Here is a 16,828-nt window from a genome sequence, read left to right as displayed (position 1 = left end):
TATATTAATCACTTTACATAATATAAAAATATTGAATATTAAAATAAAAAAAAAGAAAAATTTGTATATAGATTATTTTTACAGAAACATAATTAATTGCACAATTTAAAATTTTGCTCTCTCTTTTTTTCTTTAAAGAACAATACATTTTACATATATATGCAAGAAAACCGTATATTATGTATAAAAAATTTTAAATAAAAATAAATGTATAATATACACTGCTGATAAATTAAAACTTGATAGTGATTTCTTATTAAAGTTTTATTTGAACCATTATAAATGTAAAGTAAATCATTAATCTTTATATTAAAGCATATTGTCTTGATATAAAACGTGTTAAAATTTTTATATGAAAAAATATCATATCAGTTTTAAAATTGTGATACGATTATTATGTCGCGTGTTAAAATATTTTAAATATTTACACACACAACACATAAACATTATTCAAAATTGTGTAAAAGTTTGAATACGTAAAATAAATAAATATTAATCATGATGTGTAAAAGTTTATTCTAGAATAAATAATATAAAATTTTGATGCATTATTATTTTGGTGTATAATTATATTATAATTGATAGTTATTTACAATGTTAAATGATGTTGTAAAATTCTTGTAACACTTATAATCAATAGTTCAAACTAATTATTTACAAGTTATGCGCTACATCTGTTTTAATGCAGCGAATAAAAATAGATCACAGACTGGTTTTAGCTACGGAAATCATATCTTCCGATCTTCTCGTGGACGTTGTGCTTTCATTACTAAGTTGTTGGCGAACGAGTAAATGTCCTCGTTCAAAGAGAAACACCGAGGATGAATCTTCCTTTTGTAGTAAGCAAGCATTTTGAGGAAAATTGCTTACGTTTTCGCTATTTCTATTCTTGGCATTTTCTTGTCTGCTCGATGTAAAACAGAATATCTCTTTGACTTGAGCAATGCTATGCCTGAAAAAAAATATAAAAAATTATCACAATGTAATATACACGAAGTGTTCAATAAAACATTGACACACAAATCAAAAATTCTAACAAAATTTTCGACAATTCTTAAAATATTTATTATATCACTAGCATAGAAAATACTCTTATAAAAAAATATTTATATCTTTATTAAAAACATTGCTATCATTAAGAATTTCAAACCTCAGATTCGTACCTAATAGAACATATAACGCTTCGATCGTGAACTTTATTCGCAGAGTCACGTCTGAGATGAGATCCTTTATCCATGAAAATTTTATTTGTCGGACCCTTTGTTCGACAGCATATCGTTTGTTTGAACGCTTGACGATATCTCATGCTCATCAAATTATAAAGAATAGGATTTACGGTGGTGCTGAAATAATACAGACAACCGCTGAGAATATACAACCATTCATTTAAATCCGGATAATAATCCGAGTCTTGTGCGTAGATGTAAAGCAGACGTTGGGCATGAAATGGAGCCCAGCAGAGGAAGAACATGATAACGACCACGCCTAAAAGAAATCATATAAACAATTTGAAGCCTAGTTGTATAAAAATTCTTATAAAAATTTCTAGTTGTATAAAAATTCTTATAAAAATTCGTATAAAGATTATTTATATTAAAAAGTGTCTAAAGAAAAGCACTAGAATATTTTTATATGAATGTAAGAAAATAACTAATTTTATTTTTTAGTCTATATTTCTAATATTATGTTTATTTATTTATTTCATATTTTTAAATTATTAATAATTCAATTAGAAGAGAAGTGAAAAATGATGATGTCGTACTTAACATCCTGATGACGGATTTTCTAGATTGAGTTTGTTGAGAATCGCCGTGAACAGAGCCCTGTATTGGACCAAGTATTTTCTCCATACTATTCTTTATTTTCAATCCCATCCTCGTATAAACCACAAGAATTACGAGCATCGGTATCAAAAAGAATACGATACAACTGAGTTCGTAAAGGGGAAATTTTGGCATATCGGGGAGAAGCATCGCGCAAATCGCCGAATCAGCTGAGTAATTCCCAGATTCTGAAAAATATTTAATGATATAGCAATTTATACACTGAAACAAATTTATTTAACTTGAATAAGTATTTATTTCAATACTGCCAAATGAATCATTTATTTGAAACTAATAATATTTATTTCATATAAGAAAATCCTTTTCAAAACGAATAAATATTTATTTGTTTCAAATAAATGATTCATTTGGCAGTATTGAACTAAATATGTATTAATTTAGTCATTTTTTCAGTGTAAAATATGAATATAGCAATTTATAGAATAAGTTTATAAAAATTGTTATAAAAAATGCAGAATGTAAATATATCCAAACATTAACTTAAACTCTCGAGATAGAATCTATATTATTCAAATTGCAAATTTGCGTATACAAGGAAAAAAATTCTAGAAATTCGACAACGAAATTTTCAAAAATATCTGAATAAATAATTGTCATTCAGAATAAAATAGGGGATGACACGTGTTTGTACGTAATTAGAAAAAAACAAATCTATTATATAAGTTATCCATTGAATTGATTTCCTCGGCGTGATGCGTCGAAAATCTCGCAAGGAAAAAAAATTTGTCGGCTTAACCTGGCGGATATTCGACGAAATTGACCTTGGTATAAATTGCAAACGGTAGAGCCGAGATGATCGCAATCGACCAGGCCGCAAGGATGAAAAGCGTCGATCTTTTGAGACCGCTCATCGAATACACGTACAAAGGATGACAGATGGCCAAATATCTCTCCATTGAGAACGCTACGATTGTAAGAACTGACACGTAGGATGACCTACGAAAAGAGTCGATGACAGAGAACGTGTCATAGAGCTTTACGAGAGTTATACAGGACCAAGGATATATTTCTTACATCTCCGACACGTACGCCCGAATTTTGCAAAGTCCTACGCCGAGAGCCCATGGATATTGCTGCCAAAATACGCTCAGCTCATTGGGAAGACCTGCAATGATTAATTAATGGATTAAGAGATGGAAGGAAGAATCTTTCGAGAATATTATATTTTTATTATTTTATATTAGTTTTATTCTATATTTTTGCGATGATGGAAACTGTATTCGTGATTGAATCCGCAGGATGAAAGTGTAATTTTGTCCAGGGTTGCCACAGATCTGGAAACCCGGGAAAAATCATGGAATTTTAAATTAGGGAAACCCTGGAAAAATCAGGGAAATATGTAAATGAATCTGGAATTTTAAACTTTTAAAAATTGTTCCTTTTTTGAAATTTAATGTAGAAATCTTTAGATATATTTATCAATGTTAAGTTGATTTCAATTTTAATATTTTTAGAGGTTATTTATAAAAACTTAAATTTTATTTTTTTAACGTAAATTAAACATTAAAATATATCTTTTATTAAATGTTTTTATTCAATATGTTTTTGACTTTTTTCTTATTTCTTATTTTTCTCTGTATTTTTTTTCTGTTGGTTTAAATTCAGGATTACGTTATATTATTAAACTTCCAAATTTGTGTTTTGTATTGTTTCTAATAATATAAGCTTTTCTTTCCTAATTCCTACTTCTAAATTTAAGGTTTCACATATATGTGGTCATAGGAAATTTCCGCATTGTCGTCTGGAAAACATGAAAAGTCAGGGAATTTTAAAATTTATTTTTTGTGGCAACCCTGTTATCGTTAATTAATCCAGATAATTAAAAACATACAGTTAAACGCTTTAAATTCAATTTTCACATGTATTTGATTAAAGAAATTTTTGTATAACATGCGGAATGCCTTGTAGTTTCAATCTAGTCGATTTAATTCGACGAAGCTTTTCTAGATCTTTTCGCAAAATTTCAGAACACGATATTAGAATTTTTGCTCTCATTTCTCTACGTTCTCAATTATAATTAAATCATCATCTGAGTCTCGTATTCCTCTGAATTCTGAATAAATGTTTTACGTAGGCTCGCGAGAATGTAAATTAATTTTCCGAAAAGCAGCTTTACTAACTTAAGCCCGGTTGGGAGGTAATTAACGTGAAGGCATCGCGCGTATAACAATATTAACGAGTTTGTACCTTTTTATGCTTTATATATATATTTATGCAAATTAAAGTAACTTTCACGAATCACGTTCACTGTGAAAACGAACGACTGAATATTCGTCACATTAAATGTTTGTAATTTAATTAATTAATAAATCGTATAAAATGTATACGAAACCGTGCTCTGCATTTTTTGACGACCGATAAGCACAATTTAATATCTCTGTTTGTTAATAGAATATTTCTTTTTCTACTTTTTTTGTTCTTTCCTTTTACTGTTTCTTTTTTACTCCAATTTTAATTGTTTTACAATTTAAATTTCAATTAAAATCTATTAAAATTTTTAATTATAATTATTTCAGCTTACAAGTTACATATTTATATATGTGTAAATAGTTGAAATCGAGGCAGAAATACTTAAAGACAAAACCAATAAAAACTTTCATAAATTCATCTTTTATTACAATCATTTACATATATATCTTTTACATTAATTCTCTTAATCCGACGATTTTTCCCTCTAGCACGTTATTAAAATCTTTCTTCTAACAAGAACCTTTTAAATGTGAAACTAAAGAGATAAAATATCAGAGAGAAAGAGAGAAAAAAAATATTGTGTTGAATTCTTACATCTTTAAAGAGAATAATCTCAAAAGGAGAAGTGCTTGAAAGCCGAATATATATATATAAATATATATATAAATATATATATATATAAATATATATATATATATAAATATATATATATATAAATATATATATATATATATATATATATATATATGATACTATTAATAATGCCAGAAAGGTTTCTCTTTTTTCCCTTTTCTGGATTTTCCTTGTCATGATATGTGGGTTTTATGTCTTCCAATCATCTTCCAAAGCATAAAAGCTATCCGGTAGTCGTCCAGCACACACAGTTGTCCTTTCATAAAGCTCCACAATGAATATCGAAACCTCTCAGGATCAGGGTTCGATTCTCACCATCAGAAGTTGAACGTGAACGTGTATCGTTAACGATAAAACTTTCTCGTTCTGGAAACCCTGCGATCTCTATTGTGTCTAACATTTTGTAAAGCAACGTCGGTTATAAATGTAAACGACATTTACTCGACACAAACCGCGAAACCTTTTATTGCATTGCAAAATCGCTATTTTACCGCCAATTCTACGGACAAATTGTTCCAATGTTTCTCTTTGTTTTTCCATCGACCGACAACTAATTCATAATTAAATCATTTGTAAGTAGAACGTATCTTGATCATTTCTATTTCAATTTCGAGTTAAAAGTTTAATTTTTATATCATTTAATACATTAGCTAACATTTTATTTAACAATTATATGATTTATAAAATATTACATTATCAAATTTAAACTTTATATTATTTCTTCTACAAAGAATAATTTAAATTTAAGCAAACTGTAAATTAGTTCGAGTTTATTTATCGGGATTAAATTGCACAGATATTTATTTATATATATATATATATATTACTTATACAATTGATTTTGTCTTTATTTTAAATCCTTATTCAATGTACTAAATTCTATTTAAATGCTGTTGAATTATTACGTATATATAACAGGAGCACTAACATTTTTCACATTTCTATTATACCTTCTGATACTTGAAACAGCGAAGAGAGGAGTATACATATATTTGATCTTCCATGAAGACTATCGTTATCATGTCTAAGGCTTCTCGCGAATTTCTCATGACGTAAATACGTCGTTGTTACATTAGCAAACAAGTCTACTGTACAGATAACAATCGCGATTGTACACATAAAAGATTAATTTCAAGCTTTTATCTACGTGCGTCAATGCTAGAAGACAAGCGAATATCTCATGTCAAGCAATCGTGATAGTGATAATACACATACAACAGATAATATAAAATAATTAATAATTTTATTTATATCCCAGAAAAAAAGAGAGAGAGAGTGAGAAAGGGAGAAAAGAAAAAAATCTCTATGTAACGTACGCTTTAAAATATTTACACGTCTGTATTTTTCGACATTTACGTGTTTTCAACACAAATTGCAAATAAACATAGCACGATTAAAAGCTATAAAACAATACAAAATATATTGGTAAACGAATATAATCGATGAAAATACACGCGAATAAAAATGTTTTCAGCGATAGATATTTTATTGTTATATATTTTCTCGATACATATAGAGCTCGACAAAATAATACTCTTAAAAAAATACACTTTTTTAGTTGCAATGGTTGTTATATCAGTGTCGTCGATATCTCTTGTCGAATTTTCCGTAAAAAGCAATATCAAAAAAGAGCACGAAGGAACATACGAGATATGCCAGAGAGATTCTATGTGTTATTTGTCGCTATACTAAAGGGATTGGTTTCATATTGTCGCTCCATCGGCTTTAATTCTGAACGAATTTGCTTCTTCAACTGAATTCTCTACCTCATTATTAAGCCCTTTTCGCACCCTCTTCTCGACCCCGCATCAATAATGGCCCGATTTTATATATATTTCACAACACAATTCTTCTCTGCAATTCTACGCTGCACTGTAAAAAAATTTTGTAAAATTACATTAAAAATATATAAAATTACATAAATAATAAATGTGAAATTATACACGATAAATAATGAAAAGGTAAACATTTTTATTATTTATCGTGTAGTTTTACACTTATTATTTATGTAATTTTACATACTTTTGTGTAATATATTATATATTTTTTTACAGTGTACATGTACCCATTATTCCGCGTTATTCAAACAAGGACAGTTTTTCGTTATCGTTATCAATCGCTTTAGCAATCAAAATCATATGATTTATCAAAATCATATTATCACGAACGAAATCGCCATCGATGTAGTTAACGAGTCGTTGATTTACCAGCCAGAGGCGATTCGGTCATCGACGCAGCTTTGTAGCGATTAAAATTCGCCCTCTCTCTCCTTCCATCGATCGCGGATAAAGAGAAATCTTTTGTATGCATTTTATGTGCCGTCCGATATACAATTTATATTTCATATTACACACATACGAGAATTTGCGTGAAATAAAGAATGCATATAGAACGTGAACAAAGTGGCACGTGAATCAAAAGTGAAATAGCTTTAGACTGTTTCGTTAAATCCTGCATTTATATTATCTGCTTTCAGAATAAAAAAATAGAGAGATTTAGCGAGCCTGGTAAAAATATTACGCTTGGTCAATGTGCATCTAAAATATATATTTTATTTAAATAATAATAGAGATAAATAAAACAGCGAATATTTTGTATTTTATTTTATTTCGGATTATAAAAGAATATCTCTTTATTAAAATAATTGCAGATGTCTTTCAACATTATTTTACTACTGCTATTTTATAAAATAAAAGCTCTACATTTAATTATTAATAAAAACGTCGGATCTATAATATCTAATGTTTTAAATTTATTTTTCTTTTATTTAAAAAAATATCCTTTCTACGTAAAAAAATGAGAAAATATAAATCTGATTTTTACTTATTATTGGGTTTTATTTTGCAATCTATTATTTAAAAATTTAATATTTAAAACATTTATAATATTTGTACAAAAATTTTGATTTACAATTAAATACTAATTAAATTTAAATTACAGTGTTTGTTAAATTTTCTGACCAATTTATCGCTGTAATTTTGATGCGACTTTTTTTTTTTTTTTTTTTGTTAGATTAATGAACGTATGAAATAAAGTAATTATGCGTGTCTATGATGAAAAAAAAATTAATCGATTAAAAGAGATTAAATTAAAAGAGATAATGTTCTAATGCAAAAAGGTGATATGGAAAGTAAAATGATTCGAATATACAATACGATGAGCGCGATATTCGTCTTTTACTCGCTTACCCAGAATAAGTAGAGTGAGGTCGGATATGGCCAGACTGAAAAGATAGTAATTGGTGGCGGTCTGCATAGATGAGTTTCGGATGATGACCGTGCACGTAGCGACGTTACCGAAGACACCAGAGACGAAGATGAGCAAATAGGCGATCGTGAGCGGTATCACCAAGCTCAGAGGCAAGTACCTGGGTCCCAGCACCTTATTCAGGTACTCGAGCTCCGTCAGGTTGCTCAGGTCCCAGTCCCGCCAGAAATCGAGCGTCCCGTTTTCGTCCTCGCTCGACGTCCCCATGACGAAGGATCCGAACCGATCGATTGTTCACACCTCCGTTCGATTCATCCTGGCGACGGAGCGACGATACTTCCTTTCGCGTATGCACATTCTCTGATATCGCGGTGTGTCGCGCGCAAATAAAGAAGCAACACCGACTCGCGATCTTGATAAACCCGCGTCGAGTCAATAAACCTTCCGATGACGGATTGTTAATGGGTCACCCACTTGTCACGGAGGTGCTCGAAATTTTCTTCTGCCGCAATCTTTGAGAAAGATGGAAGGGATCACGACGATAATTATGTCTCTCCCTCCTCTCTAATCGAATTCTGAGATAGTATGCGATTGAATTAATCTTATTTTCTAAATGTTTGAATTTCCGAATGAACACAATGTTCTTATTGATCTTTGAAGAGCTATTTCTCGAATTGCAAATTGAGTGAGATGCTATAATAAAAGTATGAGTCTGTGTTCGTTTCTTGCTGCCCGACCGAAACAAACATTCCTCGTAAAGATGCTTTCGTTTGTATTAAGAATACAATTGTATCGATTGGCGAAAAATTATAATTATAATTTAATAAAAGTTATAATTTTAATTAGATTATAATTGTAATAACTGAAAGAATCTATAGAGGGACGACGCGCACATTTATTTGCCACTTGACGATTTAATCTTATCGCTCAAACATCACACAACACACAACTGTCAAGTCGGCACACATCGCTGTAATTGTTTTTGTCTTTTATTTTTGCACACTTAATAACTCTTCGTAGAATCTTCAATTATCGAAGAGCCTGTAATTGCAACAATCAATTTCACTTTTAATCTTTTAATTTGCTATAATCGAAATTACGAATTCAGGCTGAAAAACGTATTGTTTACAGTCTATCACTTCGTGATGACTTCTGACACCAAACACCTATCGACTGCTCGAAAAGTACGCGAATGTTTGTAATTCCTATAGAAACATCTATCGTTACAAATTATACAAGGTGACCCACTAACACGCTATTTTGACCTGTCACTTGGCGCCGTCAAACCGATACGCCAGAGTAGTTGGATGTCCACCACGAGAGGAAGGAAATGTTAAATCAACGAACCGTCATCCGCGATAGAATGTCGCGTATAAACTGAGTTCTCGATCATGCCATCACAAACACATGTTGACACTACTCTATTCTCCGTAGATTCTACTGATAGGAAATCTTTTTTAATGTAACACCTTGCGCTGACAGATCAGAGTAATCGAACCTTTTCCTCAAGATTGTTGAAACAAAAAAAAATTACGAAAAAGAAAATTCGCAGAAATTTTAGCTCTATTTTGGTATTATAATATTATCGAGTTATTTTTATATAAAAATATTCTCGATTTATTTGTATCGTCATTTTGAAAAACAAAACTCAAAAGAAATTAATATTTTAAAAAATGATATGTATTAAGAAACGTAGTCTCTTTCTCTGCAAAGACAGGCGAACTTAATTAAATATGCATTGTTATTATTATTATTATTATTACTATTATTGAGAGAAATTTTTTTCTCAAAACATTTTTCTCATCGCATTTCAAAATTAATTTCTTAAATCTTTCTAAAAAAATTGTTAATAAAATAAATCGTTAATAAGAAACTCTAATACTTCGATAAAATATTTAGTACAACAATTACGATTTTATTTCAAAATCTTCTCAAAGCCATTTTTGCGAAAGTTTACGAGCAATATACATAGAATAAGCATCTTAGACCAAATTTCCGTAGGTCTAACTTATTACCAAGCACGATAAAGTTTTAATCCAATAATTTAACTTTGCAGTGAATTACTATTACAAGTTTTATCATAATACTTGGTGACTACATTTTTTCATCCTAATAGTTTTTTTATAAAAGATTATCATGATCGACATATTAACGATATTAACGATATTATCGATATTTATGATTGATATTTATATATATATTACATATATTATAATTTTTTTATTTGTGAATTATTTGTTTATATTGAAAAAACTACAATTATGACAATTATTCATTACTTATTCGAACAGCATACATTTTAAAAAAGTATTTTAAGGACTATAAATAAAATGCTCATAAAACTTAAAACATATATAGACGCAATTATATAGATATAATCTATGTGTCACGTATTGTGTGAGAGTCTTCAAAAAAATATAAACTTAATTTAATGCTTATCATATTAAATAAACTTTTATAAGAAATGTGTTTAACTATCATGATACACAGCTTAATTACTATTTTTTTCTTTTAAAATGTATTTTACATTGAAAAATCAAAGTTTTACGATGAGAGATTTTCGCGCGATTACTTTGTCACGTATTAATTTAAATATAATATGTGTATATATGTATATGCATGTATAAGCATGTTCACGTGATAAGTGCCACAAAATAACATGTGTGCATGCGCAAGTACGCGTTCAATAACATCTATATTCTATATATATATATATATATATATATATATATATATATATATATATAGTTATAATGCATATTGCACTACATTGCACTCATTGTAAAGATATTAAAGCATTTTTATTTTTGCATATATCAATATATTTTTACGCTATGTTCTCTCTTTTTTGCAGCATATTTTTTTTTTAGAAATGAATCAATTTTAGTATTTTATATTAATTCCCGCATATGGAAAAAATTTAAACTACAAGAGTACGAAAAAACTATTGGTATAATATAAATATAGTTCTTCAATAGTAATATATATTATTGAAGAAATTATTGCATGTTATACCAGTAATTTTTTTATATCCTTGTAATTTTTTTTTATGGTAATCTAATATAAAAACATGTGGCACTCTTATTATTGTTTATATATATAGTTACATATAAATTTTTGCATTATATGCATTTTTATTAATGGTAGTTTTATATTAGAAATCTATTTACATAAACTGTATATAAAAGACATAATTGCTTATTCATATTATTAAAACTTTTTTGATAAAACTCTTTTGCATACATATTTTACATACGAAACATACATCAAAAGTATGATGCATATTTTATGATTTTTCGCGAATATATGTACAATTAATTAGATATCATATTTTCTTATGTACAGAAATTGCGTAAAAAAAAAAAATTAATAGAGAAATATGAAACAAATAAATAAAATTACTGCATGATTCGTAAAACAAACATAAAGTAAAAATAATCAATTTGAGCAAAAATTATAACAAATATGTGTATATATATATATATATATAATGAAATACAATCATAATAATATTCATAAATATGTCGTGTTCATTAATATACAATTTACGAATTTAATATATGAATTTATTGATATATATATATATATATATATATAAAACAACAGATCAGTGTATGAATTATTACGTCAGTAATTTTACTTCTTCTTCTTTAATCTATTATGAGCTAATCGCAGGAGTAATTTTATTGATAGAATCGAAAAATGAGATTATAAATATCAACCATAATATACGAATATCTAGAGATTGAACTCTCTTTTGATTGTACATGAAATTCTTTGATTGGTCAATCAAGCTTAGTGAAAATTCTTAGTCACTGTTTCCTTGTGTCCAATTAGAACGTGTGTTTCCTATCTAGATATATTCGACCCGAGATTTATGATTTCTAGATAAAATCTAACCTACAACTGCAACGTGCAACATAACCTTTTTCAAAAATGACAGAAATATTAAATAGATTACTTTTTAATAGATATATTTATTGTTTATCGAAAAGTAATAAAAGATTCGCTGGTCATAGCAAATGGGCAAATATAAAACATATAAAAGAAGAAAAAGATCATGAAAGGATGATACGGTTTCATCACTTAAAACTACAAATGCGGGTTGCTATAACGGGTATTTTTATTATAATTGTATATATATATATATATATATATATATATGCTTGCTAGATAAAATTTTATACATAATATAAAACATTAAATATAGATTTTTATTTATGATTAATGAGATTATATTTAAATATATTAGTCATATATATCATTTCATTGATATATATTTTTATTGTATATGTTATATAATATGCTTAAATATTAATTAGTATATTTCATGTACTATATAATATTTTAATATTATTATAAGTCATTTAAAAAAAAATTATATGTTTTAGAGGGTGGTAATAATACAAAACCTAGTCACAATTTAAGATTAGCACAACTCATTGAACAAGCTAAAAAGGTGAATATGCCTGTTGCATCAATAAATAGTTTTCTTGAAAAAATGGAAGCACGCAAAAACAAGACTCAATCAGGTGTAGTAGAAATTCGTGGCCCAAATGGTTATATTCTACTTGCACGTTATACAACAGATAATGTAAGAGCATTTCAAATGCAACTTAATGCAAAACTAAAAAAAACTAGGTATGTATATGTATATATATATATATATATATTTATTTTTTTTTAATATATAATTTATAAATTCAAAAGAGATACCTCAAAACATATATTCATGTATATCTTTTTTTGTTCTGTATATTTAACATATAGTAATAATTTATTTTATAATATAAGAATTAATATGAATTTTAATGCTAAATTAACATAACATTCTCAAACATCTTTTATATTTATTATTGTTTTAATAACATGCATAGTGGAAAACTCACAAATCATTCTGTCAGAAACATGTTTACTCATGTTGGTAACATCATAGTTGAAAAAAAAGGTGATTTAGAGCAGGCCATGGAAGATGCTATTAATGTTGGTGCAGATGATGTAGAGGAATTTGAGGAAAATAATACAAAATATTTTCAGGTATGTTTATATATATATGTATACATATATAATTTTATAGGTATCTCAAACCATATCTCAAATCATTTTTATCAGTAGCTTCTGTAACAGAATAACAGAAATAGAGATAAAAGTTCGAAAATATGGGTCATAGTGTATAAATAAAAAAAAGTATGTTCACAATAATTAAATAATAAGGTATTTTTTAAAATAATTAATCTGAGTAATTGTGTATCAAGTATTTAAATACTTCAACAAGTGATGTAAAAAATATTCTTTAAAATAAAAATTATAATTTTTATATACTCACATCAATATATTTTCTGTTATAGTTTAAATGTGAACCAAAGCTCTTAAATAAAATACGAAATCTATTAGAAGGTCTTCAATATAGTATACTTTCAGCAGAAGAAGATTATATACCACACAATTTAATAGAATTAAACGACTTAGATTTGAAAGCTGTTTTTCAACTTCGTAACAAAATTCTAAAATTAGAAGATATTAGTCATATATATGATAATATAAATGATGATATAAATGATGATATTTTAACATGAAAGTAATTTTTATCAATTGTTTGTACAATGATACATTATGCAAAGATTACAATCGCAAATTAAAAATTAATATAATATTAATAATAGGATTATATAATACTATGTTCTCATAATTAATCAATAAAGTTCAGTGCTTTTTAGTATCAATCGTGTATATTTTTTAAATATATATTGTTTTTCTAATACACTAAATTATATATTTAATTGCTATATATAATAGAAATAATCTTCTATTATATGAATTGATACAGAGAAATAGATATTATATAATATTAAAAATGTATTATCAAAAGACACACTTGTTTAAATAAATATGTAAATATATACGCACATATTAAGATTCATAATTATTGTCGGCAAGCAACTTAACATTTATTATTGAAAGTGCTTCATTATAAAATTATATAAATTCTAGTTAGCATCTGGTGTAATATCTACACCATATCCCTGTATATTATGAATGTTAGAGCCAGGAAAATCTAAAAGTTGATTATTTTGGAAAAGATTTATCAACATTTTTTTAGACATCCTTGTTTTTGCACTCCATGGACTATGAATTATATTGTCAACAGAATCGATTATTCTACTTTTCTTTATAGATATATAAGTAGACTCTACATTTTCTATTTTTCCCTGCTCGATAGTATTTTCATCCACAATTCCTAGATTAGAATTAATAGAATCTTCAGTATCAACTACATTTTTTTCTTTTGATTTTTTGCATTTTTTTTCTTTCTTTTCTAATTTTTTGGTATTTGAATCTTCCTCTTTGACAAAATTTTCAGGAATTTCCTTTTTTATATCACATTCGTTCCTAAAATCTTGGTGAATGCTCTTTTTCTTTTTCTTTTGTTTATTTAAGAGTACTTTTTCTTCTTTTTCTTTTCTATCAACTGACAATGTTTCTATTTCCGTTGCATCCTTGTTTTCATTCATGATTAAATAATTTTGCTGCTGCTCAGCATTTGTCTTATCTAAAATTTTGATATTTTGATAATCACTGCTTATTTCAGCCTGACTAGCACACTTTTTAATTTTGTAATTTTCTTTATCTTTTTTCTTTTCTTTTTTATGTTTCTTAGAAATTTCAATTTCTTCTTCTTTACTGTCCTTATGTTTTTTCATTTTTTTATTTGTAATTATCTCTTCACTTTCAATATTTAATTCCTCACTTGCAATATGAACTACAGTAATGTTTTCAACTTTGGTTTTCTTCTCCTTTCTCTTCTTCTTTAACTTTTTATCAACAATATCTATTTCTTTATTCTTAACAACACTAATATCCAACATATTTTCTGATTCTATATTAATCTCAGTTATTTCTTTTTCTTGTTCTGGTGATTCTTGTATTGTTTCTAAACTAGATATTTTACATATCTTTCTCTTCTTCGTTTTTTTGCTTTTATGTTCATTCAATTTATTATCATTAATTTCTTCAGCTACTGTTTCTATATCTAATGCTTCATTAACAAACCCATTTGACACAGGATTTATAATGCCCTCCTGTTTCCGTTTCTTTTTATGTTTCTTATTTTCAACTTCAAATTTATCTAACGTGGCTTTTCCTTTCTTCTTTTTGATAGAATCTAAATCATACTCATACAATGTGATATGATCATCAAATGTTACACCTTTCTTGTCGCTTCTTTCATCTGTCAAATCTAAGCCACAATTCTCTAGACCAAACTGTGCTCTGGATACCTCAAATTCTTTGCCATTATAATCCTCTTCAAGCTTTATGTCTAAATTAAGAGCTGGATTTGTAAAACCATCTTTACAAATTTCATTAATAATCTCAGTTTTTAATTTCTTTCGGACATTGTGTTTATCCAATTCAGTGATATGTGAATTATCACTTTCATATCTTTTCTTCCTCTTTACAGACTTTTTGCAAGTACTATCAGTGTTAGATGACATAATTTCCAAAAAACTATACAATCCCAAACAAGGATTGTCACAAGCATAACTACTCTTTTCGCCAACATCTTTTGATACTCCATTAGACATTATATTCTCTGTTTTTGGTACATATCCAAAACCAACATATTGCTTGTTCTCACTTTCAGAGTTGATCGCTGGGTCATCAATCATATTTCTTGAAAAGTTTTTATTATTTGATTTATGTTTGAAGTAATCAGTCATGCTACCACTGTTAATTGTGAAAACTTCATTACTAATACTTTTTTCTTCATAAATATAGTCATTTTCTTCCGTCTTTATTTGAACTTCATTTGTTAATTCTTTTTGGCCAAATATATTTGCCAAATCTTTCGCTTTATATTTATTTAAGTCTTTGCCATGTGTAAATTTCTTATAGCTGTAAACATAATATTTTTATAAATATAAAATTATCATAAGATTATTGAAATATCTTTACATAACACAAATTCGAATTTTATTTATAAATTTAGATTTAAAGATATCTAATTATATTTGTAAAAAAATTAACTTAATTATTGATCTAAATGCTTACTGCACACGAGCACGACTCTGCTTAGACTTCAATTCCAATGACTGTCCACTTAAACTATTAACTTCTTTTTCTATTTTCTGAATAGTGTTTTGATCTACATTCCCATAAAGTTGTTGCAGAAAATCATTAAATTTGCCTTGATGTTCTACCCATATCTCGGCATTTTTGTCAAATCCTATACCTAGGAAAAGAATAAAATTCTAATTAAGAATAATATCTATGAAATAGCTTTTATATATAAAAACTGTACATTTTAATTACCTGCTGTATCATTCTTGTATGGCACATTGTGATATTCCGTCATGCCTTGTTCATTAATACCAAGTCCTTTTCCTTTTGTCCAGCCCATTTTCTCTAACATCTTCTGACCAAACTTATTCGAATCTGTTCCAATAATAACATGTGTTAATAGAGAAGATGCAATTCAAAGTTTATTAAAGTAAATAAAAGATATATAGCATATGTAATATTCAAACGTGCAAAAAATTATAGTTTATAAATAAATAGAAAAATATTTTCTTGTTCTGAAAAATTTTATATATATTTCAAAACATTCATACCTTCAGTCCACCACTTTCCTCGTGGATTTAAACTCCATTTTTGCTTTCGTCGACGCTCCGCAAGCATAGACATGTTCTCCAATTTAATCTTGATTTCGTCTTTAATGTAGACAGTAATCAGATTGATTTAAAAATAAGAAGAGAAGAACATAAAAATTCTTTTTATATATATTTTAAAAACTTCATTGATTACTTTTTCTTTTTTTTTTTTGGTTGTGTCGTTCCCCGGTTGGAGAACTTAGTGCCTTCAGCCTAATATTACTTTTTCTCAAATTTAGAGGTTAGAGTAGCCATATTTGTTCTTACTCGATACTAATCGATACCAAATGATCGATATTTCCTCTA

General features: G+C 27.4%; 3 protein-coding genes and 1 long non-coding RNA gene across 5 annotated transcripts; 1 reads left to right on the top strand and 3 right to left on the bottom strand.

The window, feature by feature from the left end:
* Positions 1–496: 496 nt before the first annotated feature.
* LOC114932657 (neuropeptides capa receptor) lies at positions 497–9,248 on the bottom strand. 2 transcript variants are annotated; one of them, XM_029304961.2, is made up of 6 exons: positions 7,856–9,248; positions 2,859–2,949; positions 2,581–2,780; positions 1,763–2,011; positions 1,164–1,485; positions 497–952 (listed from the first exon to the last, which is right to left on the bottom strand). In XM_029304961.2, exons 1-6 carry the CDS (start codon positions 8,139–8,141, stop codon positions 703–705), a joined length of 1,398 nt encoding a protein of 465 aa, XP_029160794.1. In that variant the 5' UTR covers positions 8,142–9,248; the 3' UTR covers positions 497–702. The 2 variants fall into 2 exon arrangements, with proteins under 2 accessions (XP_029160794.1, XP_029160795.1); XM_029304962.2 differs by lacking the exon at positions 7,856–9,248 and adding an exon at positions 5,618–7,208.
* A 2,508-nt stretch (positions 9,249–11,756) lies between these two features.
* On the top strand, positions 11,757–14,415 carry LOC114932658 (translational activator of cytochrome c oxidase 1). Its single transcript, XM_085482862.1, has 4 exons — positions 11,757–11,991; positions 12,266–12,515; positions 12,752–12,911; positions 13,223–14,415. Exons 1-4 carry the CDS (start codon positions 11,811–11,813, stop codon positions 13,448–13,450), a joined length of 819 nt encoding a protein of 272 aa, XP_085338988.1. The 5' UTR covers positions 11,757–11,810; the 3' UTR covers positions 13,451–14,415.
* On the bottom strand, positions 12,713–13,427 carry LOC114932659 (uncharacterized). The gene is made up of 2 exons (XR_003819942.1): positions 13,201–13,427; positions 12,713–12,992 (listed from the first exon to the last, which is right to left on the bottom strand). It is a non-coding gene; the product is annotated as an uncharacterized LOC114932659 (long non-coding RNA).
* LOC114932656 (uncharacterized) lies at positions 13,785–16,772 on the bottom strand. The gene is made up of 4 exons (XM_029304959.2): positions 16,484–16,772; positions 16,185–16,307; positions 15,924–16,104; positions 13,785–15,767 (listed from the first exon to the last, which is right to left on the bottom strand). The coding sequence occupies exons 1-4, from the start codon at positions 16,554–16,556 to the stop codon at positions 13,862–13,864; spliced, it is 2,283 nt and encodes a 760-aa protein (XP_029160792.2). The 5' UTR covers positions 16,557–16,772; the 3' UTR covers positions 13,785–13,861.
* Positions 16,773–16,828: the final 56 nt, after the last annotated feature.

This window comes from Nylanderia fulva, unplaced genomic scaffold, assembly GCF_048542155.1.
Source record: "Nylanderia fulva isolate GAGA-0341 unplaced genomic scaffold, ASM4854215v1 Scaffold22, whole genome shotgun sequence".
Classification (NCBI taxonomy): domain Eukaryota; kingdom Metazoa; phylum Arthropoda; class Insecta; order Hymenoptera; family Formicidae; genus Nylanderia; species Nylanderia fulva.
Note: the sequence above shows the minus strand (reverse complement) of the source record. Positions and strands in the feature narration are given on the sequence as shown.